Source organism: Lepidochelys olivacea, assembly GCF_965140295.1.
Source record: "Lepidochelys olivacea isolate rLepOli2 genome assembly, chromosome: 12".
Lineage (NCBI taxonomy): Eukaryota > Metazoa > Chordata > Testudines > Cheloniidae > Lepidochelys > Lepidochelys olivacea.
In genome coordinates this window covers 42,848,101-42,871,305 of record NC_140422.1, presented here as the reverse complement: position 1 = coordinate 42,871,305, position 23,205 = coordinate 42,848,101, and the positions used below count along the sequence as shown (strand labels likewise).

Genomic DNA, 23,205 nt, shown 5'->3' with positions numbered 1-23,205 from the left:
GTCAGACCAATGTTCCATCCAGCCCAGTATCCTGCCTGCCGACAGGGGCCAGAGCCAGGTGCCCCAGAGGGATGAACAGACCAGGTCATCATCAAGTGATCCATCCCCTGTCACCCATTCCCAACTCCTGGCAAAAAGAGGCTAGGGACACCATCCCTGCCAGAACTAGGCACAGTAACACTAAAACAGATACACAAGGGTTACCATCTGCTCCTCTGCTTTAATGTGGTACATTTCCCAGTGCAGCCCAAAATGACTTTAGCCTTTGTAGTTGAGGCATATCAGTGTTTAGCTCTATCTCTGCCCGATCTCAGGATCACTGCTCCTCATTTTCTTCCTCCTATGGTGTCCCTGGGTTTCTGATTATTTTTTCTATGATAAATCTAATTTAATTATTTCCTGCCCATGTTCCTCATCTCCAAAAGGGCACAGAGCGATTCTCTGCCCTCGCTGGCAGCTACACGTTTAGCATGCTTTCCACTAAAGTTGGTAAAGATTCAGAAGGAATCGTTTGTACAATGTGCCTGGCTAATTTGTGTAACTCTTTATTTTGCCGAAACAAGATGACGAATGACTCCACATTAATGGTGCTGCGAGGCTACTGGGAAAAGTGAGCGTCTTGTGAAATAAAAAAAAATGCTAGCAGAAAATAATACAAAGACGTGATGGTGCTCCCCTAAAGTCACATGGTCTCATGGATGAAGCCCAGGGTTAGGAAGCAGGAGGTCCTCAGCTCACTTCCTACCCCTGCTACTGACTGGCCTCAGTCTGCACATACAGCACTTCACAGACCTTAATCAGGCCCATTTTACAGATGGGGAAAGTGTGGTGCAGAGGTGAGGTGACCTGTCCATGGTCACAGCATGTCAGTGTCAGAACCAGGGCTGGAAGCCAAATCTCACGTTTAGGTCCTAGCCTGGTCCCCTGGAGCAGAGCATCACCTTGAAGGTGGTACCTCATCTGTGCAACAGGAGCCTCCACTACTACTCTGAAGTTTTCACCATGCAACATGTCTGTCAGCTTCTCCAAGGCCACCCCTAGGCAAGGTACAGCCTCCGAACTCCTCCCCCAACCCTCTTCCCGGTCCACAAGCAAGATCCCCTCCACTCTTGCCATGCTGCTTACAGTGAAGCAGGTTACCCGTGGTTGTTCCCTTTCCCCACCCTGTCTCCGAGGCTGTCTGCTTAGAATGAGTTCCTAGGAGCCAGAATGGTCTCTTCTGCTAGTATGTCATGAGTGCTATTGGAACCAAAGGGCAGTCACAACGTTACTGGGGTTAGTGTGGCTACAACCCCCAGCCCAGAAGGTTGGTGGTATCCCGTCCTTTTTACAGACCCAAGGGTGAAGGAAGGGTCTGTAAAAAAGAAGGGTGAAGCTCTGTGCTGTGGCCGAACAAAGTCCTCTATTTCAGTACTCATGCTGCTAGAGACGCCCCCTCTAGCTGGACGGATTTTGGGATGGGAACGGAGGCCCAGGCTGCCCGCCCTTTGGGAAAGGCTTTCCACCTGCAGCCAGCTACGCCACAAGGGTCCAAGCACAGGAGGAAGCAACAGGCATGGAAGGTGACTCATTACACATAAAATTAATTTATTTTCCCTCTGTTTATCGGCTGTGGCTTGGCCACTGGAGCAGACTGTATCCCGACAGCCCGCTCTCACCAGTGCTGCCTGAGCAGAAGCCTCCCAGCTCCATTCCCACGTGCAGGAGCAGCCCAGATCTGCCTTTTGTGAGGGGGTGGGGCAGGAAGGGTCAGTCAGGTGCCATGTGAGCCTCCCTCTGGGGAGCGGCAAGGCTGCCGGCGCCCAGTGGGCTGCGTGGAGCCGCAGCGGTAGTTGGGCTACAGCTCAGTGCAGTAGGCTGTTGCTCTGCTCCTCAAAGGCCATCTTGCCCAGGAGCTGGCTTTCCAGCTCCACATTGCTCACTGGCAGCTGGAAGAAGTTCATCTCGGCTGCCAAAGCAGCCATGGCAGAGGGGTCCTGGCCAAACTGGGCCCGAAGCATCATGTCCATTTTCTCCAAGCGCCGCTTGAGCCTCTTGGCCTCGCGCTCCCGGATGAGCCGAGCCTGCCGCTTCTCCGGGGTCTCATTAGCGCGTTTCAGCCTCATGGCCTCCCGGTCCCTCTGCAGCCGCCTCGCCCGCTGTTCATCTGTCTCTTGCATGCGCTGCAAGCGCTTAGCCTCTCGATCCCGCATGCGCCTCACCTCCCGCTCCTCTGGTGTCTCATTGTCCCGCCGGCTCTTCTTAGCCGTGCGCTCCCGCTCCAGACGCTGAAGCCGCACTTCTAGTGGCTCGTTCTGCCGGCGAAGCGCCCACTTGCGCACGCCGGGAGCCTGGGCCTCCAGCAGCTTGCGATAGGCAGCACAGTTGTTGCACACTAGGAGGATGCCCGCAGGGTACACAGGGGCGTTAAAGGCAACGTCCTTCTCCTCAGTACCAGAAGGGCCCTCGCTGTGCGAGGTGGACAAGGAATCTGCACTAAGCACCTCCGGCAGTTTCTCACTGGAAAGCAGAAAGAACAGACTCAAGGATCTCCTGCTGACACTGTGTGCCCTGCAAGGAGCCCCCCGCATAGGGGAGAGGCAATGGCCCAGCCACTAACAGCCCACGATGGTGGTGTGCATCAAGGGCTTTGGTGATGTTAACATACCTAGACATATTTGCCAGGAACACCCACGTAAAGGGTGTGGGGGCAATGTCAGCAAAGAATTAAGGCTGGGGAGATTGAATTCAGGAATTACCCAGTTAGCCGCTCAGATGCTCCAGCCCTGGCACCTTTGGATTTCATGCTTCAGTTGTAATTCTCCTGAACAGCTCATCCACCAGAGCCAGGGCTACCTGAATCCAGAGCCTCACAGCCACCTGCCCTGCCCAGAGACTCAGTGCCCACGAAGCTTCCTCCAGGAAGGACAAAGGGCAGGGGGCAGCATGGGACTGAGCTTGGCTCTAGTGCTCCACCCCACACTGGAATTTCTAGAGTAAAGGAAAAAACACTGCTTTGCTGTAACTGGAAATCCCAGTGGGCTCTGCATGGCTTGGTCTAGGACTTAGGGAGCCAGTCCTAGACAGCATGGTCAGGGAGTTCTCTGGGTCTGCCTGTGGTGAAGGACAGCTGGAAGTAGCTCCCTTGGGGGATAGTTCCAGCTCTCCCACAAGGGCAGGATGGCAGTAGTTCATGTTTTACTCCAGTCTCCAAAGGCTGAGGTGATCAGTCCGGTGGCTTCACCTGAAGCAGCCCTGCTAATTGTGACTCTCGGGGCCTGAGGTGTCTGCATGCAACCCCAACCGAAAGCGGGAGGAAAGTCTCACCCGTTGAATGTGGCATGGCTGGTGAAGCGCGCCCCACACACTGCACAGTTTGATAGTTGGTCCTCTGAGTGGATCAGGAGGTGTCGTCCCAGGGACCCAGGGGAGCTGAGGGCTCTGCCACACACTGGACACATGTAGCTCTTGGCACTGACCACAGCTGCAGTGTGCTGCAAAACAAGCCTTAGGTTTTCAGTGACCAAACTGCCCAGAAAGCCTGCTCTGCCTATTAAATGCTCAGTGGGTATGGAGAAATCTTTCAGCTCCTCCCCATTGTTTGTTACTTGGCTCACCCCTGTTGTTATCACCAGAACCTTCGTCTGTAGGTTCCCGGGCAAAGCCCAAGCACCTTGAGAATGAACTGCAGTGCTAGGCATGTTGGTTATGGGAGATGAAGCATGTTTACAGCTGCATGTTGGTGCATGGGGAGGCAGTTAGGGCTCAGGCCCTTAGAGCAGAAGGGCCTGGACCAAGTCCACTTGCAGTGTTCACTGCTGCAGCTGAGGGAGCACTTCCTCTGTGTAAAGCATGATCGAGCTAACTTAGGGAAGGTGCCTGCAAACGTGTGCACGCAAAACCAGCCTCACTGTAAACGGCAGCTGGGAACTGAGACTGGGTTAAAATGAAAGGCCTACAGAAGGGGGGACTTTTTTCAGTCATACCAAAGGGGCTGCCCTTGATGGCTGCTGGTTTGGGGCGGAAAAGTGTTTCATTACTAGTTGTACAAACACTAACTTGGTGGGGGGTGAGGGCTGAGACCACGGCTCTGGGAGGCCACGGCTCTGGGAGGCCCCAGCAAGGGCTGGCCTGATGCAGAGCTGCAGCTCTCTCTGTGAAAGAGCAACTGTTTAGATAGGTGGGACCCATGACAGGACTGGCCCCAATGCACACTGCAAAGCAGTTTCTGTGCCTAGTTTGAAAACAGCTGGAGATTCCCAACCAGGGCTGAAATGAGGTGAGGTCAGCCCCTGGAGTTGTGAGACGGGGCGTGGCAGAGAGGCTCACGTTCCAGAGCGCTCGGCTAATTCTTCACCCACTATTCTGGTTTGCAGTGTCTACAGTCACCTTCAATTACTTTCCAGCTGGAAATGTGTCTTTGCTTCTGACAAAATCAGAATCAGGATAACCCTGCAGCCCCTCCTCCAGTGTGAAGTCTGAACTTGGGGCCAGCAAAGGGCTCCTCCAGGTCCTTCTATCACTTCAGTTCCTTTCACCCCGAGAGAGGGCTGAGCCCTGGTTATCTGAGTTCATACAGAAGATGTCTCCTGGGAAAGACGTCTCCTACCTGGTACACATGAGCAATGAGCTGCTCTCTGCTTCCACATTCCAGCTGGCAGAGTGGGCACTGCGACAGTCCCAGCATGGGTGCTGTATTCAAATCCTCAATCACCTAAGAACAAGGAGACGCCAATTCAGTAAGAGTCAGGAAAAGAGATTTCCCTCTCGCAGCCCACCCCACTCTTTTGTGGACTGCAGCAGGACTCTACGTAAACCCTTCTGCCTCACCTCACCTCACCGCCTGCACAGCTCAGACAACAGGCCCGACCTCACGGCATTCTGACCCGGGTCCTTGGCAGTGGGGGACTAGTCCCAGCTCCTCTGTACAAACAGGAGGAAAAAGCTGACCCCATGCAGAGCTTCCATAGCCCACAAGGCAGAAGAGTCAGAAGCGCCATGGAGTCCACAGGTTTCTTGTGGACACTGCATAGTGTCGGCTTTTTCCTCCTGTTTGCATGGAGGAGGCATTGGAATAGTTCCCGCACTGCCAAGGACCCAGCTGGTACAAGGCAGAAAAGTTGGACATGGAAGACACTTGGGACTGGCTGAGAAGGTGAGCGAGGTAATATCCTCACCCACCCTCTCTCTTTAATATTCTGGGACCCACACAGCTATAACTACACTGCATGGGTCTGGGCAGCAATCAACAGCTCAGAGAAGGGTGGATGGAAATGGATCAGAGAGGAGAGGAGAGTGGGGATGGGAACAGCTGAGGACCCTGTCCAGTGCCATGTCTGAGAGTGGCTAGGTTGAGCAGATGTAGCTTAGCTTCCCTCTGCCACCCCTTCTGTCCCCTACCTCAGAGCAGCTGCTCCTGGCAGTCCAAGAGCTCCCCAGAACCAGTATCCTACATGGCTTGGCCTGTGTTTGGAGAAGGCAAGATACATAGCACCACTCCCCATAAAGAAAACGGAGCCAGACCTGACTAGGTTCCCAAGCGCCTCCATGCTGGGGAGGGGCCAAAACATACTACAAGGGAGTGAAGTGCTTGCCTCACTTTCTCCAGTCCGTTGGTTTCCAGCTACAGGCTGCTCTGCATTTTCTAATTCCTTTTTCACTTTCACCATTGTGCCATCCTCCTCAGAAGTGTGAGAAGAGACTTCATCCTGCGTGGTCTCCTCTTCCTCACCATCGCTGTCACCTGGAACACACAAACCAATCACTCAAGGCCCTATGCAGCACCTTAAGGCCAACCCCTAAAACAGTCAATAGCTACAGGACTCATCAAAGTGTACACACACACCCTGCACCCTCTAACTATCACACAGTCAGTCTCCTCCATCCATCACCCGAAGGTGCCGAACTCACTGCTGCTGGAGTCCTGATCCTGCAACTGGTGAATTGACGGCCGCTGGTCTCCAAAGGCTCCAGGGAAGTCACTTTTCATCATGGCCTGGCGGGCTTGCTCCTCCAGCCCTGCGAAGACTTGCTCCCCTGGCAGCCACAAAGACAGAACAGTCAGAGGGCTGCGTTTCCATAGCACTCACTCTTCAGCATGTTCTCCCAGGAGCTACATTCAGGCACTGAGCTGCTCAGATACAAGAGTCCCCACCTCTTATCAGTCTCAAGCAAGAATCTTCTGAAAGGTCTACATTGTCCTGCCCCATGGCACCAACACGCTTGTGCCTGCTTAGCATGGGGCTAATTGTTAGAAGCTGGTAGTGACAAACTCCTGACCCCAGCCACCCCTCCCCACCAAAAACACACTGTGCCCTGCCCATCCTCTCCCTACATCCCCTACCTGGCACATGGAGCCAGCAGAAACCCTCTTCTATCCCAAGATATGCTCACGCCACAGCCAGATGGGACCGACAAGGTCTGCTTTCACCATATGGCCACACTACCAGCAGGGGTGACTGATGTAAAGAATTGGTTTTTAATCTTGTTTTGTATTTATAATTAGGGTTTTTTTTTAAAAAAAGGTTGATTCTCATTGGTTGGTAACCATTAAAACATGTTGATTTGCAGCTAAATGTAGCTGTTCCACTAGATTCGGCAGGTTTCTGCTAAGCAGCAGGATGTGCTATATTTACACATATTTAAGCAATTATACAGCTTAGTCAGATTGTTAATGGTTACATGTTTTATATTTTGTTGCAAATGGTAAGTGCTACATTTCTTGGATGATTTGTTTTCCTGGTGAGCTGTGTCAAGCTGCATTTGGAAATTGGAATTCAATTAAAAATGCACAGACTCAGCATTGTGACGCCGTACGTCCAGGGGGATTGTTTTGAGGAAGCGCTGTGGCTTGTGTTATGCTGGTGGTAAGACTACTTGAGCACCAGGGTCCCCTCTGGCGTTGGACTCTAAGACCATCGTTTCTCATCAGCTAAACAGAACTCCTTGAAATGTGTTGGATACACTGGGAAAAATGAATTTATCAAACTCTGTTTTGCATCGTCACTGGGTCTATGAAAGGCTGTATTAGTGACAGTTAGGGCAGTGACCTGACCGGGGCCCAGAGCCACAAAAGCACTTACATGCCTAAGCCTCAGAGGGAGCTGCCCAAGTGCCAGGTTTGGCTCTACTGCGATCCACAAAACTCCCATCAAACTTTGTAGGTGCCTAAACTCACTTGGCACCAAAGTTTCTGCCTCGGGGCATGTGCACTGCTGTCTCCCACTAGCCTTCTGGGTGCCTGTCTCACATCCAAGTCCCAGGGCATTCCATGAACCATGGGAAGAGAAAAGGATTTGCACAGGGCTCTGCCACCTCTCCAGAGAGCACTCTCACCGCTGAGCTATGGGCTATTCTGATGTGGGGCTGACTTGGTCACCACTGCAGATAAATACTCCAGCAAGACCATGGGAATGATGCTGGAGCCCAGTAGTTAAGCCATCTGCCTGAGAGCTAGCAGACCCTGGGCCACTTCCCCTGCGCCGATCACTCCTTCAGTATTTCTCCTCTACCTGCCTACATTTTGTGTGACACCATGAGGTGCCTACCTCATTCCCGCAAGAAACCCCTTCAGCGCCTGGCTGCAGGGGCCTGTTCATGGCTCGCTAGCTGCAGCCTGGGCTTAGGCACCTTTCTCCAAAGAGGGATGGAGGGCTTAGCACACACCCTTGGCACATCACCCTTTGGCTCCCTTAGACGGCTCCCTGCCTGGTTTGCTGGCTTCCGTGGTTCCCATTCTTAGGCCTCGCTTGGCCCATGGATTGTATAGAGGCCCCAGCTCCTAACTCAGCTCTATGGATCTCAGCGTTGGTCCTGTGCAGCGTGACACTGAGTGTTGCAACCTCTCTGTCCCATTGTGAATCCCACCCATGGCATCTCTCTGCCACGACACTAATGGTAGCTAGGCACCTAAATACCTTGAGGATCTGGGCATCTGGCCTTCAAGATTTCAGAACCAGTAGCTCTCACCCACTCACACCTCATTTTTATTCATCGACTGGATGAGGAAAACAAACTTTCCTGCCAGTTTAACTCCTAGGTGGTGCTCAACTTTGAAGTAACCAGTCACTGAACTGAACTAGCTGAATAAACTGAAATGAAGAAAATATTCTCTGCACCTGTAGATGAGGCTGCTGCTGTCAAAAGCTGGTTCAGCATTAGACTCTGGTTCCCCATGCTTAGCCAGCGACTTCTACCAGTTCAGTGATAACTTTTCTTAACACTTCGGCAGCAAACTGATACTACTGGAATGTTTTTTATTTAATTTAAATTATTTGAGTAGATTATTGTAAGTTTAGGCCTCAGTATAGGTTATCTTAATTAAAATAGGGTTATTTTTAAAAAGAAAAGCTCTATTTAAATGCAAAATCTAACAAAATAATTTTTTAAAACGAAGGATTGATTTTTATCCACCCTGATTATCTGACAAAAAACATGCAAAAATGGAGTTAAGGTTGAGACTGCATATCAGTAACTTAGAGTAAAAGATGTTACAATAATGTTGTAATTAGCCCCAAACCAGGCACTATAAACTCAGACGTTTAGAGTTAGGGTTACATATAAAAGAACACCAACCATGGTAAGGTCTGGAAATGCACAAGCAGAGTCCAGACACAACTTTAACTTTGCCCTGCAGTGACCCTATGCAATAATCAGACCATTCTGATAAGTGCCTTTTAGTGCTTGAGATCACACATAAAATTAAATCAGTGGCTCTCAACCTTTCCTGACTACTCTACCCCTTTCAGGAGTCTGATTTGTCTTGCATACCCCCCAAGTTTCACGCACTTAAAAACTATGTGTTTACAAAATCAGACATAAAAATACAAAAGTGTCACAGCCCACTGCTACTGAAAAACTGCTGACTTTCTCATTTTTACCATATAATGATAAAATAAATGGAATGGAATATAAATATTGTACTTACATTTCAGTGTATAAGTATGCAGAGCAGTATAAACAAGTCATTGTCTGTATTAAAATTTAGTTTGTACTGTTTTCGCTTGTGCTTTTTATGTCGCCTGTTGTAAAACTAGGCAAATATCTAGATGAGTTAAACCTCTGCATACTCCCAGGGGTACACATACCCCTGGCTGAGAACCAGTGGATTAAACTGATTGATTGTTAAAGACACATGACATTTTCTCTTGTTTATCCCCCTTCATGGCGTCACTAGGTGCAGAGTTAAGGTTATTTGGGTGCCATGCCTGTGCATTTTCAGAGCTTAACATGTTTAGCTGTCTCTTAAATTTAACCCAAAGTCTGAATTTCCTGGATTTATAATGCCTGATTTTGGGGTAATTACAACATCCCTGTATATGTATTTTACCCTAAATTACTGACATGCACCATAACATGAGACCTTAGCTTCATTTTAATCTAGCTTTTGTCAGTGAATTTCTTTGTTAAATTATTAAAAAGTCCTAAACAACAAAAATGCTACCATGGAATATTTCTAATGATTTGAAGTTGTTTTTTTTCTAATTAACCTATCAGGCCAGATTTATGGGTGTGCTCTGGCTGCTTCACACCACTATGGAGCAGTGCAAAGCAGCTGGGGCTGCGTTTACAGCTTCTTTGCATTGTCAGAGCAGCACAAACCAACTGGAGTGCATACCCTAGTGTTCCTCCCAATCTTGTTTGCTACATTATCCTATCCACACATGCCAAATTCACCTTCCCTGCAGTCCGCCACATTCCCCTGCACATGCCCCCTCCCCCCATCTCCTGTGTTTTCCTGTCCTCATCAGTTCTCTCTCCTAGCCTCTCAGCTGAGTAGATTTGATGCAACACGTAGCTTTTGAAAACAAGTAATTAATACTGTCATTCTTTGCTGTTATTATTTGTACCTGAAAAATTCTCCTGCTGAAAAACTCATACACAGTTCCCTCTTTCAAAATGGCCTGTTCTCAATAGGACTCAGAGCACTGGCTGCCCTTAGCAAATATGGTCACTGAAACCATTTGTTCCCAATGGAAGTGAAGCCAAGCTGCCCTCCAGGAAAATGGTGACTCCCCATACTATCAGGAGGCAAAAATGCTAGGCAGTGGAAGGCATTTGTGCTGAGGGCAGCCTTAGTGAGAGCAATGGGGGATACACTTCTCCAAATGGCCAGTATCTTAATTGAGGGCATGTCATGGCCTTAGTCCTACTGATAGGAGATGGCAGCATTGCTGACATAGGGCAGTTCTTTGATTCATCAGCCTCTTTGGACGGAGTACATCAATCCCACACAAAAACTACTCATTGCACCAGACCATTCTTCACCTCTCTGCCAATCGTGTGCAGATTTCAGATTTTGGAGAAGATGCACTGTACATAACAAAGAAATTTAATCCCTGATTTAAGTGCAAAACTCGCTTTGAATCTGAAGCTATGGCTGGTACCTCCATAGTTAAACTTCATTGGGATAGCCACCAGCATAAGTATCGATGACACAGCACATCCATATTAGGCATGCTGTTTCACTTAGTTTTGTCCCACGTCCACACTTGCCCTGCCTTCTCATTACCTATCCCACAGTTCCTGGCATGCTTGAAGCCGTGACTTGTGAGAGTTCAAAAAGCCTTCAGAAATTTCAGGGGAATTATGGGAAAGGTCAAATTCCCATAATCCCCTGGTAAATTCCCAAAAGCCTCTGGTTGCCAGCATAATTTCCTAATTCTTTTGTCAGAAATGGAGCCGAGGCTGCATGCTCAACAAGGAAGGTTTCTCCTGGAGCTTTTGGAAAGCAATTCCTAGGTGTGTGAGGCAAGGTAGCAAAGGATATTGTGGTGGGGCCTGCGTCTGAAATCAGCAGTTCCCAGTCACACACACCCTCACCCAGTGGATGATTCCAAATAGTGCTGGAGAATGATTTCCATTGGGTGGAGTGCTGCTTCTGTCCTTTTGGGTCCCGATCTCAGCCTCAGACTGGCAGAACCAAGGTACGAGAGACCTGAGGCAAGCAGCAAAGAACAGAGAATTTCAGTACTGTGGTAAATTGCTCTCCTGGATTATTACTAGTGAGCACGGAACCATTCTAGACTCGTATGTCTGTGGTATGCAGTAAGGGTATGAGAGCAAAGTAGAGAATGTACCAGAGATCACTAAAGGAGTCAGGTAATTAGGGTTCCTATTCCTATAATCTGGCACTATTGATGAGATATGTCCCTCCCAGTCTAGTCCATGGGGATGCGGGCCTTACCTTGGGTTCCTGAACATGTATGTAATGTGACTGGCCCAATGTGTGACATCAGGATTCTCCAAAGCGCAGGAGTGTGCAGAGGGAGACTCTTCCTATGAATAATATCAACCTCAGTCTCCATGAGTGTTGTCATGCTAATAGTTGCCTGCTGGCTTTTTGCAGATCACATGCGACACTAGGGTGGTTACTTCCAGGAGCAGTGGAGGAAGTGCCATGCCCAGCTGGACACACTGGCTGCTATGCTGGCAGTGGTGCGTGCGCTCAGCATTCTGCCCACATCACACAGTCCAGGAGCACATGCATCCTAAGTGCCCGTGTGGAACTGGGCATAGGGAATTCGATGTTACGCTACTTTTTTAGATCCCTCATTAAGCGCCTACCCTATTACCCTGACCTAGCCTCTCAGGGGACTGATGGAGAAGTGCACTGTTGGGGTACTGCTAGGCCAGGCGCACCAGGCAAAGGACTTGGGCTGTGGCGGTAGCGGGATTTTCCTCTCATTGTTTGTGCGCGTTCATATAGCTCCTGCCCTGGTGGTGTTGCACTCCCTTTGGCAAAGGAGCACAAGGAGCGGCTTGTGAGGATAAAGGACAGTATGCTTGGTATTGAAATCACAGATGCTTTTCCACAACTTTATTAAATACAAACAAGGCTGCAGGTCTGCTGCAATACCGAAACAAGTCACCAGAGTTACGCCACAACCGGCTAGAGAGAGCATGCTGAGATTCCTGATAATGCCTCTCTTTTGGGCTCCAGTTCTCCTTTCCACAGTCTTGTAAAGGAATAGGGTGCCTGAGAATGGCTGTGGTGGTATGGGGCTGGGCAGGAGGGGAAGGCACAGCTGCTAAAACCAGATGGTGTCAACATGGCAGGCAGTTTTTCCTGAGCCCTGCCCCTCTGGAACTCTGCCTCCTCCATTCACATCTCTCGCTCTCTGGAAAAAGCCTTACATAAGTCCCCTGTCCTGCTCAGCCTACACGAGTTCTGAGATGAGCCTCTTTAAATACTTGTACAAGTTCAAGGAGGGACCAGAGTCCCTGTTCACACAGGTCTTCTCCACACTTCCTTTTCCAGGACCTGAAACTTGCTCACTGAGGAGCTAATGCACCTGCCCATCCCTGTTTGGGCATGTCCATGGCTGTGAGGGCACTGAAATGAAAAAAAAGAAAGGGAAGTTAATAACCACAGCAATAGCTCATCTAGCTCTCCTAGTATCAAGGGATTTGGTACAAGTAACAATTTGAAACTGAAAGTAAGCTTTCTTCCTCCACCCAGAGATGTTAAAGATACAGCAGAATTCACACACCACTAAGAAGAATATGGGTGGGTGGGGAGGGAGGATTAACCAATGAGATCAAGGGAATGGGGCCAGGAGGTGGTCACTGGAATTCAGCTAGCAAAGATTACTTATTGCAGAACCTCAAAAGCATCATTTTGCAAAGGGTCCTGGGCACAAAAAGAAAAGTAACATATGAGCAGGAGGAAAAGACTGAGCTCTGTAGCAGAATTGTTGGCATGGATGAGAAGGGTGACTTGTCTGAATGGAGGGAGGCTGAGCTTCAGGGGTAGCTATGTCTACCACAACGCTTGATTGCAAGGTTGGATGACGTCTGGGAAAGGTTTTCAGATATAAATCCTGAAGATTGGGAGAAAATAAAGGCTAAACTGAACTACCACGGTATTCCCACTGGATTTAAAGAATTGCATTGCATATCTCAAATCAGCAGGGAACAGGCAGTGTACCTACAGAATCCTAATATCATGGACGGTATTATTTTTGCATTACTTTGCAAGGTAGGATTGTTTTTCATGCATTAAATGGCAGAACAGGATGATATTAGAATCATGTACTAATCAGTTGCTGTAGTCCTAAAGGAGGGGCAGCAATACAATGAAATGTAAATGCAATGGACCATAGTACTTGATATTTGACTACTTGAAACAACATTCTCACTTTTATTGTGGTTTCTGTGCTCTTCTGAAGTTTTCCCCCTGCTATTCTACCCATTTGAGTGCAGCTATGCAACCGAGTATTTCTGTGCTAACTGGGAAAAGCAGACAATATAGCTAATCCTGGTCTTTCAATGAGAGGGTGCCACACTTGAGGAATAACGGCGGACTGAACTGGGCAGGCAAAGGAGGGACTTGCAGCTGCCAAATGCCCCAGTGTGGCTGAGTGAGGGGAGAATATGGACTAGTGGAGTGAGGAAGAGGTGAACATTTCTGCCCTCTTGTGAGCTTGTATCTGCCCATTTACAATTATTAATTGCGGTGTTCAGAACATTATAGAAAACTCTTCTCCAGCCCCCAACCTGCAAAAATCAGACCCCGGTGGTAGATAGTACAATAAAATGCTGCATACCTGTGGCCCAATTCCTCCTCCTCCCAAACCATCTCCGTCCCTAGGAAGAGATCCCAGTAATACGCCTGTCATCTCCCATTCTGACTCCTCATACTGCCAGTTCACTCAGTTCTTGGAGCTGATGCTCCTTATCCGTCACAAGTGCTCTGGGCTCTCCGCAGGCTGGGTGGATGGGTGAGTCCCAACAGTTCAGTGCCGCTCATTATAAAAGGGGTGAGTTTTCCATCCTGAGCTGGAGACTGTTATTGTCCTCGGTCATGTTGCATAGGCCTTTCAGTCCCTTTTTCTTCTTGTGGCACCACTTGCTTCTCCTGGTGATGCCTACGTCAAACAGCTGCTCAGATACCTGGTCATACATTAACGTGTTGTGTGTGAAGAAGTTCAATTGGTACCAGAGCATCTCTCCCTAGATGGATACCAGAGCCTGTATGTTAGCTTCACACCAGCTGGCAGCATGTTCATATGATGGTCTCCTCTGAGACATGCTGGTGATAGAATCAGATATTGCAAAAATAGGAGATCTTGTTCAGTGTGAAAATAGTACACAACTGAACTCCAGTGTGTGCAGTGCTATACAAATTACTAGCTTCTGAATAACTTCACACCTGTGCAGTGGAGTGCAGCAAAACAGACCAGACAGGCCAACTAAGCACTGTGGGACAGGAGGGGGAAGGTTATTTGTACTGTGAGAGCTGTTATGTCACTGATCTCATCCACTGATCTCCCTTGACATGTGCTCAAAGCAAATCTAACCCAAATAATGGCTGTAAGGCCTCTGCACTGGGTGCGTGGACGCGAAGTGTGTTACAGGCATGCTAGGAGAGACCACACAGTGGTTAGTGTCCCAAATTTCTCTTGTGAAAACAAGGCCCAAGAGTTAGTGCACTGGGCGGCAAGTCACAGATATACCGTACCCAGTCTCAAACCAAACACAGAGGAGTAGGTATCAGAGAGCACAAATCACAGAGCAGCTGCCAAAAGTCACCGCTAGCACCCCCGGCAATGCCACCAGGGAAGGCTTCTCCTGCTCCCATGCCTATCTTGGGCTCTTGGTGTTTTCCAAATCCCAGTCTCAGAGTCCCTGTTACAATCTCCCCAAACACACCTGCTGGCTGTGCAGAGAGCAGCATGTGTAGAGTTCTTTCTAGTGCCTCATCCATACAAAAGGACAGCAGAGAGAAACACACAAATGCACGCAAGGTGGTAGCATCAGCCAAGAGGGCCATTTGGTAGGACTGTTCTAGCTGCAGCATTCTGCTCTCAGTCCTGCACTCCCACCAGTCACTCCATTCTTAGCAAGGACTCGAGCCTCTCATGCCCCCGCCTTCACAGTTCTGGTAGGAGACACAAGAGTCGATGAGCTCCGTCGAGGCCACCAACTATCATTCTGGGTGGGTGACAGCGCATCGCCACTCCCCCCACTCTGATGCAGAAACAGGCTGGAGTTGTGCAGTGCCCCCTTTGTCACTGAAAGTTTGTATGTCTGTCTCCTAGCTCCCATGATGGCTCACTACGTGTCTGCCTACAGTCAGTGCTGACGCACACACTGACTACAACGGTAATCACATGCTGGGTGCTTGACAAGGCTCAAGAAACACAGGGTGATCTCTCAGCTAACAGGGAGCGTAATCTAGGCAGTATTTAACAACCCAACCACCTCATCACCACTACTGCAGGGAGGGAAACTGAGGCACAGAGAGACTAAGGCCTTGCCTTCACAGCCTGCAGCGGCGCCACTGTAGCACTTTAGTGAAGACTCCCCCACACGGCTAGGAGAGCCCCCCCTCGGCGTCGTTAATCCACCTCCCTGAGAGATGGCGGCTATGTCAAAGGGAGCAGCTCTCCCACAACCTAGGGTCACAGGGGAGGTTAGGTCGGTATCACCACCTCGCCCCGGGGGGTGGATTTTTCACGCCTCTGAGAGACACAGTTATACTGATACAGGTCAGTAGTGCCGACCTGGCCTGAGTGACTTGTCCACCCAGGAGGTCCTGGCACCAAGCCCAAAATTTCCTTCACTGCCCAAAATGCCAACCGAGCCCAAAGGCCAAACACCACACTTCCTAGGGCACTTTCACCTGTGAAATGAGAAGACTAAGTGCGGCTGGCACCCCCTACACAAACACATCTACCCAAGCGTGCTGCCTGTCCATGCCTAGCCTTGCCACCGCATGCCAGAGAGCGGCCAGTGCCCGAATCCCCCACTCACAGAGCACAGTTGCCCCGTTCTGACCATGCCAACTCCACACCCCTGCCCCCAATCTGTACATGTTGCCGCCGCCGCCGGCCCCCACCCCGACTCCAGGGAAACGCGACCAGGCAAGACTGCTGTCAGAGCGTGGAGCACAATACTCACAATGAACTTTATTAGGAGTGGTCTGTTTCCGACGGGACATGTTTCCCTGGCCCAGGAGCAGAGGGGTCCTTCCCTCGGTGGAGGGCTCACCTGAGGAGGAGGAGGAGAAGGAGGGTCACACAAACCCACTGAACCCCGCGAAGTCCCCGGCCAAACTCACTCAGGCGGCTGGGCTCTGCCTCCGGCCTTCCACGCAAACTCAAGAGCAAGGGTCACCGGGCTGTGCACGCAGAGCTCATCCTGCCCGGCTGGAAGCCGTCCCACCGGCACCGGGACCGACCCAGCCCAGCAAGGCCTGGCACACCTGACCCTGCTCACCGGGACAAGCAGCAGTAATCCCTCCCCGCCGCAGCAACACCCAGGGAACCAGCCCATCACCCCCCCCCAGCGACACGGACAGAACCGGCCCTGTGCCCCCCCCCAGCGACACAGACAGAACCGGCCCCACGCCCCCCCAGCACCCCCCCAGCGACACAGACAGAACCGGCCCCGCGCCCCCCCAGCGACACGGACAGAACCGGCCCCGCGCCCCCCCCGTACCCCCCCCAGCGACACGGACAGAACCGGCCCTGTGCCCCCCGCCAGCGACACAGACAGAACCGGCCCCACGCCCCCCCTGAACCCCCCCAGCGACACAGACAGAACCGGCCCCGCGCCCCCCCCGTACCTCTCCCAGCGACACAGACAGAACCGGCCCCGCGCCCCCCCTGAACCCCCCAGCAACACAGACAGAACCGGCCCCGCGCCCCCCCCCAGCACCCCAGCAACACAGACAGAACCGGCCCCGTGCCCCCCTGAACCCCCCCAGCAACACAGACAGAACCGGCCCCGCGCCCCCCCCCCCCCGCAACACAGACAGAACCGGCCCCGCGCCCCCCCCCCCCGTACCTCTCCCAGCGACACGGACAGAACCGGCCCCGCGCCCCCCCCCAGCGCCCCAGCAACACAGACAGAACCGGCCCCGCGCCCCCCCTGAACCCCCCCAGCAACACAGACAGATCCGGCCCCGCGCCCCCCCTGAACCCCCCCAGCGACACAGACAGAACCGGCCCCGCGCCCCCCCCAGCACCCCCCCAGCGACACAGACAGAACCGGCCCCGCGCCCCCCCTGAACCCCCCCAGCGACACAGACAGAACCGGCCCCGCGCCCCCCCCCAGCGACACAGACAGAACCGGCCCCGCGCCCCCCCAGCACCCCCCCCCAGCGACACAGACAGAACGGCCCCGCGCCCCCCCCCCGCGACACGGACAGAACCGGCCCCGCGCCCCCCCCAGCGACACAGACAGAACCGGCCGCGCGCCCCCCCCGGACCCCCCCCAGCGACACAGACAGAACCGGCCCCGCGCCCCCCCCCCCCGCGACACGGACAGAACCGGCCCCGCGCCCCCCCCCCGCGACACAGACAGAACCGGCCCCGCGCCCCCCCCCGGACCCCCCCCCAGCGACACAGACAGAACCGGCCCCGCGCCCCCCCCCCGCGACACGGACAGAACCGGCCGCGCGCCCCCCCCCGGACCCCCCCCAGCGACACGGACAGAACCGGCCCCGCGCCCCCCCCGCGACACGGACAGAACCGGCCGCGCGCCCCCCCCCGGACCCCCCCCAGCGACACGGACAGAACCGGCCCCGCGCCCCCCCCCGCGACACGGACAGAACCGGCCGCGCGCCCCCCCCCGGACCCCCCCCAGCGACACAGACAGAACCGGCCCCGCGCCCCCCCCCCAGCGACACGGACAGAACCGGCCCCGCGCCCCCCCCCCGCGACACGGACAGAACCGGCCGCGCGCCCCCCCCCGGACCCCCCCCAGCGACACAGACAGAACCGGCCCCGCGCCCCCCCCCCGCGACACGGACAGAACCGGCCGCGCGCCCCCCCCCGGACCCCCCCCAGCGACACAGACAGAACCGGCCCCGCGCCCCCCCCCGCGACACGGACAGAACCGGCCGCGCGCCCCCCCGGACCCCCCCCAGCGACACGGACAGAACCGGCCCCGCGCCCCCCCCCCGCGACACGGACAGAACCGGCCCCGCGCCCCCCCGGGCTCTTACCGGCTCCAGCGCGGGGCCGGGCGGGGCTGCGGACAGACAAAGGGGCCGCCGGACAGACAGACGGAGGGAAGATGGCGGCGGCGCGGGAGCGCGCCGCTAGTGCATGGGGGCGGCTGGGGGCGCGCGAGGCCAAGAGCGTCAGCAGCATTTCCCCCCCCCGTCCCCTCACAGCCCCCCCTGTCCGGGTACCCCCCCAGTCCCCTATGTATCCCCTTCTGTCCCCCACCACTTCCCCCCAACCTTCCCCAGCCCTCTACCCGCCCTTCGTACCCCCCCATACACCCCCCATGGACTCCCGACCCTCCTCCCTTCACAGCCCCACCTGGGCACTCCCCACCCATGTGCCCCCGCCCGTGTAGCCTCACCCTTCATAGTCCCCCGTATCCTTTTATGTCGCCCACCTTCTCACCCCACCCACATACCCCCATCTGTGGATTCCCTGCCCATGTACCCTCCCCCCACCCCTTCATAGCCCCCCTTGTATCCTTTATGTCCCCAACCTCTCATCCCACCATTTGTAGCCTCCACCCCTTCATAATCCCACCACCCAGGTACCTCCCACTGCCTCACACCCAGCCCTGCCACCCCCAACACGTCCTCGCGCATTGCCGCTGCCTCATCCATCCCCATGTTCGCCATCCATCCACCAATCCAAATCCCTGCACCCCACCATCCAGGCCTCTCTCATCCCTTCCCGACAACCCCTCACAACACATCTCCATTCCCCCATCACCTCCACACTGCATACCCTTCTTCTCACCCTTTCCTGCCAAACCTCCCTCACCCATCCCCCTATGCATCCACCATCCCCTCACCCTGGTCCCCCACCCTACCCTACCCTATCCATTCGCCCATCACCCCTTATGCTTTCTTTCATAGCCATCATCCCCTAACACCAAAACCTCCCATTCATCCACCATACTCCAAAGCACCCCTTGCTCCTATTAAGTCACATACTCACTAAACTTGACTACTCCATCATCACCCTATCACCTCAACATTACTTCCATCCCCTCACCAACTCCCTATCAGCCTGTTCTTCAGATCCTCCCAGCCCTCTCTCTTCTTCCTCACAATCTTCATGCTTCCAAACCTCCCATCTTTACCTCACCATTATTTCCCCACCCCATCACAATACCTCTCAAATCCATTATCAACCATCTCAGTACACAGAAGTTTGAAGGGGACTGTCCAAGGCATAGCGGTGCAAGGACCATGAATCAGCCAAAGATAAACTATATGTGACAGTTGTCACTGGGGGCTTCACACTGAGATTGCTCAATCAGGGCGAACTGCAAAGAATGTGGCAGACAGACAATCCCCAAAACTGGTGATTATTCTAATAAGAAGCAAGTCAAGGAAAGTGTGGGCCCCTTACTGAATGAGGGAGGCAACCTAGTGACAGAAGATGTGAATAAAACTAATGTACTCAATGCTTTTTTTGCCTCTGTCTTCAGGAACAAGGTCAGCTCCCAGACTACTGCACTGGGCAGCACAGCATGGGGAGGAGGTGACCAGCCCTCTGGGGAGAAATAAGTGGTTCGGGAATATTTAGAAAAGCTGGACGTGCACAAGTCCATGGGGCCGGATGCGCTGCATCCGAGAATGCTAAAGGAGTTGGCGGATGTGATTGCAGAGCCATTGGCCATTATCTTTGAAAACTCATGGCGATCGGGGGAGGTCCCGGACGACTGGAAAAAGGCTAATGTAGTGCCCATCTTTAAAAAAGGGAAGGAGGAGGATCCTGGGAACTACAGGCCAGTCAGCCTCACCTCAGTCCCTGGAAAAATCATGGAGCAGGTCCTCAAGGAATCAATTCTGAAGCACATAGAGGAGAAGAAAGTGATCAGGAACAGGCAGCATGGATTCACCAAGGGCAAGTCATGCCTGACTAATCTAATTGCCTTCTATGACGAGATAACTGGCTCTGTGGATGAGGGGAAAGCAGTGGACGTGTTGTTCCTTGACTTTAGCAAAGCTTTTGACACAGTCTCCCACAGTTTTCTTGACAGCAAGTTAAAGAAGTATGGGCTGGATGAATGGACTATAAGGTGGATAGAAAGTTGGCTAGATTGTCGGGCTCAACGGGTAGTGATCAATGGCTCCATGTCTAGTTGGCAGCCAGTATCAAGTGGAGTGCCCCAGGGGTCGGTCCTTGGGCCGGTTTTGTTTAATATCTTCATAAATGATCTGGAGGATGGTGTGGATTGCACCCTCAGCAAGTTTGCAGATGACACTAAACTGGGAGGAGAGGTAGATACGCTGGAGGGTAGGGATAGGATACAGAGGGCCTTCGACAAATTAGAGGATTGGGCCAAAAGAAATCTGATGAGGTTCAAGAAGGACAAGGGCAGAGTCCTGCACTTAGGACGGAAGAATCCCATGCACCGCTACAGATTAGGGACCGAATGGCTCGGCAGCAGTTCTGCAGAAAAGGACCTCGGGGTTACAGTGGATGTGAAGCTGGATATGAGTCAACAGTGTGCCCTTGTTGCCAAGAAGGCCAATGGCATACTGGGCTGTATTAGTAGGAGCATTGCCAGCAGATTGAGGGAAGTGATTATTCCGCTCTATTCGCCACACCTGGAGTATTGCGTCCAGTTTTGGGCCCCACACTACAAGAAAGATGTAGAAAAATTGGAAAGCATCCAGCAGAGGGCAACAAAAATGATTAGGGGGCTGGAACACATGACTTATGAGGAGAGGGTGAGGGAACTGGGATTATTTAGTTTGCAGAAGAGAAGAATGAGGGGGGATTTGACAGCTGCTTTCAACTACCTGAAAGGGGGTTCCAAAGAGGATGGATCTAGACTGTTCTCAGTGGTAGCAGATGACAGAACGAGGAGTAATGGTCTCAAGTTGCAGTGGGGGAGGTTTAGGTTGGATATTAGGAAAACCTTTTTCACTAGGAGGGTGGTGAAACACTGGAATGGGTTACCTAGATAGGTGGTGTAATCTCCTTCCTTTGAGGTTTTTAAGGTCAGGCTTGACAAAGCCCTGGCTGGGATGATTTAGTTGGGGACTGGTCCTGCTTTGAGCGGGGGGTTGGACTAGATGACCTCCTGAGGTCCCTTCCAACCCTGATATTCTATGATAATTAGATTTACCAATCCAGTTACAAAACAGCTTTTACAATACCTTCCTGGTTACCCAGAAGCCAAAACCACAGCTCCCTTAAATCAACCCAACCTTGGGCTCCCACCCAGGCAGCCAAGTCAAACATGATGAGGATTACTGAAAATTTCAAGAAATCAGACACATATCCACCAGATCAATTAATATTTCAGATCTTAACCTAATATACACTTACAGACAATTCTTATTAACTAAACTAAGATTTATTAAAAAAGAGAAGAGTACTGTGGTTAAAAGATCATTCTACATACAGGTTTCAGAGTAGCAGCAGTGTTAGTCTGTATTCGCAAAAAGAAAAGGAGGACTTGTGGCACCTTAGAGACCAAGCAATTTATTTGAGCGTAAGCTTTCGTGAGCTACAGCTGCATCCGATGAAGTGAGCTGTAGCTCACGAAAGCTCATGCTCAAATAAATTGGTTAGTCTCTAAGGTGCCACAAGTACTCCTTTTCTTTTTGATTATACATACAGATATGAATAGAGTTCTTAGGTCAGTTTCAAAGTAGAGATGGTGAGCTGCAAAAAGTCAAAAAGTTCTTTCCAGAATCAGTTCATCAGGTTATAGTCCAAACTAGGCAGTTCATGTCCAATATCAGGGTGATCCACACTGGAGCTGGAGACCTCAGTCTTGCTACTCAAGATTCCCCTGACCAAGCTTAAGCAGATCTGAGATGATAGGATCAGGTCTTGAGTTCTTTTATAGATCTCTGGCAGGCTACTATAGCCTCTTGACAGCATGATAACACAACAGGCCTTCCTTGAATGAAGAATAGGTAATGCACATAGTTGCTTTGAAGTAAAATTCCCTATTTCCTATTCTAGTAGTATTAATGAACATAAGACAATTATCCATTCAAACTATCAAAGCATTCCATTATTGCACAGACAATTTAAATGGAAGACAATGTAAGTAATATTATTTCCTACAATATCTTACATCTTTGATCTTAAGGTTAACTGAGCCATCCACAGACATAATATAATGTAATTAAGACATCAAAGTGAATTAGCATCCATAAACTAATCTGACAAGATATAGGTAAACACACATACAATTAGTATATACTCTAATTCTCTAACAATACAAGTTTGAATTTCAAAGCTCTACTCTATCTAACATGCTTTGTTAGCTATTGATAAGGAATGGCTCTAATTATCATTTATATCCTTTCCTAATATGTCTTTAAAGGTTGAATTGGGGTCACTTAGCCTGCTAGTTGCTTAGCCCTTTCTAGCTCAGTGTCTACCAGTCAAACTAAAAACTGGATCATTGGCCCTACCTGGCTCTAAGTTACACATTCTCTGCAGCAGCCTTACCGGACAAACCGGGGGCAGTTTCCTTTACAGCGCTGATGCTAGTATCTGGCCTTTTAGCTTGAGCCAATCTCCGTCATGGTGATGGGTCCTAGACCAGCCCATATTTCTAACCCAACCCCCCGACAACTCCAGGGGCCGTACGAGGGCGGGGCCAGGTGCTGCACGGGGCTGGGGGCGGGGCCAGGTGTCGTACGAGGGCGGGGCCAGGTGCTGCACGGGGCTGAGGAGGGGGGAGTCAGGCCAACCTCCCGCCAGGCCCCGCCCCTCAACCTGGTCGCCGGCCGGTGAAGCGGGTCTCGGCAGGCGGGGCGCGGAGGGGCGGGGCCGGGCCGCGCTCGGCGGGGCGGGGCGGGGTGCGAAGGGGCGGGGCGGGGCGCGAAGGGGCGGGGCCGGGCCGCGCTCGGCGGGGCGGGGCGGGGTGGGGTGCGGAGGGGCGGGGCGCGGTGGGGCGGGGCCGGGCCGCGCTCGGCGGGGCGGGGCGGGGTGCGAAGGGGCGGGGCGGGGCGCGAAGGGGCGGGGCCGGGCCGCGCTCGGCGGGGCGGGGAGGGGCGGGGCGGGGCGCGGTGGGGCGGGGCCGGGCCGCGCTCGGCGGGGCGGGGCGGGGTGCGAAGGGGCGGGGCGGGGCGCGAAGGGGCGGGGCCGGGCCGCGCTCGGCGGGGCGCGGAGGGGCGGGGCCGGGCCGCGCTCGGTGGGGCGGGGCGGGGTGGGGTGCGGAGGAGCGGGGCGCGGAGGGGCCGGGCCGGGCCGCGCTCGGCGGGGCGGGGCGGGGCGGGGCGGGGCGCGGAGGGGCGGGGCCGGGCCGCGCTCGGCGGGGCGGGGCGGC

The 23,205-nt window shown here is 52.8% G+C and overlaps 1 protein-coding gene across 6 annotated transcripts; it reads right to left on the bottom strand.

Moving 5' to 3' along the window:
• Positions 1–1,570: 1,570 nt before the first annotated feature.
• ZNF821 (zinc finger protein 821) lies at positions 1,571–22,445 on the bottom strand. 6 transcript variants are annotated; one of them, XM_084644343.1, is made up of 10 exons: positions 17,933–18,003; positions 15,883–15,972; positions 13,527–13,932; positions 11,165–12,313; positions 10,801–10,915; positions 5,890–6,015; positions 5,574–5,722; positions 4,589–4,693; positions 3,307–3,473; positions 1,571–2,499 (listed from the first exon to the last, which is right to left on the bottom strand). In XM_084644343.1, exons 6-10 carry the CDS (start codon positions 5,969–5,971, stop codon positions 1,845–1,847), a joined length of 1,158 nt encoding a protein of 385 aa, XP_084500469.1. In that variant the 5' UTR covers positions 5,972–6,015; positions 10,801–10,915; positions 11,165–12,313; positions 13,527–13,932; positions 15,883–15,972; positions 17,933–18,003; the 3' UTR covers positions 1,571–1,844. The 6 variants fall into 6 exon arrangements, with proteins under 6 accessions (XP_084500469.1, XP_084500470.1, XP_084500468.1 ...); XM_084644344.1 differs by having other exon boundaries at positions 13,527–13,872; XM_084644342.1 differs by lacking the exon at positions 17,933–18,003 and having other exon boundaries at positions 13,527–14,011.
• Between the last annotated feature and the right edge of the window lie 760 nt (positions 22,446–23,205).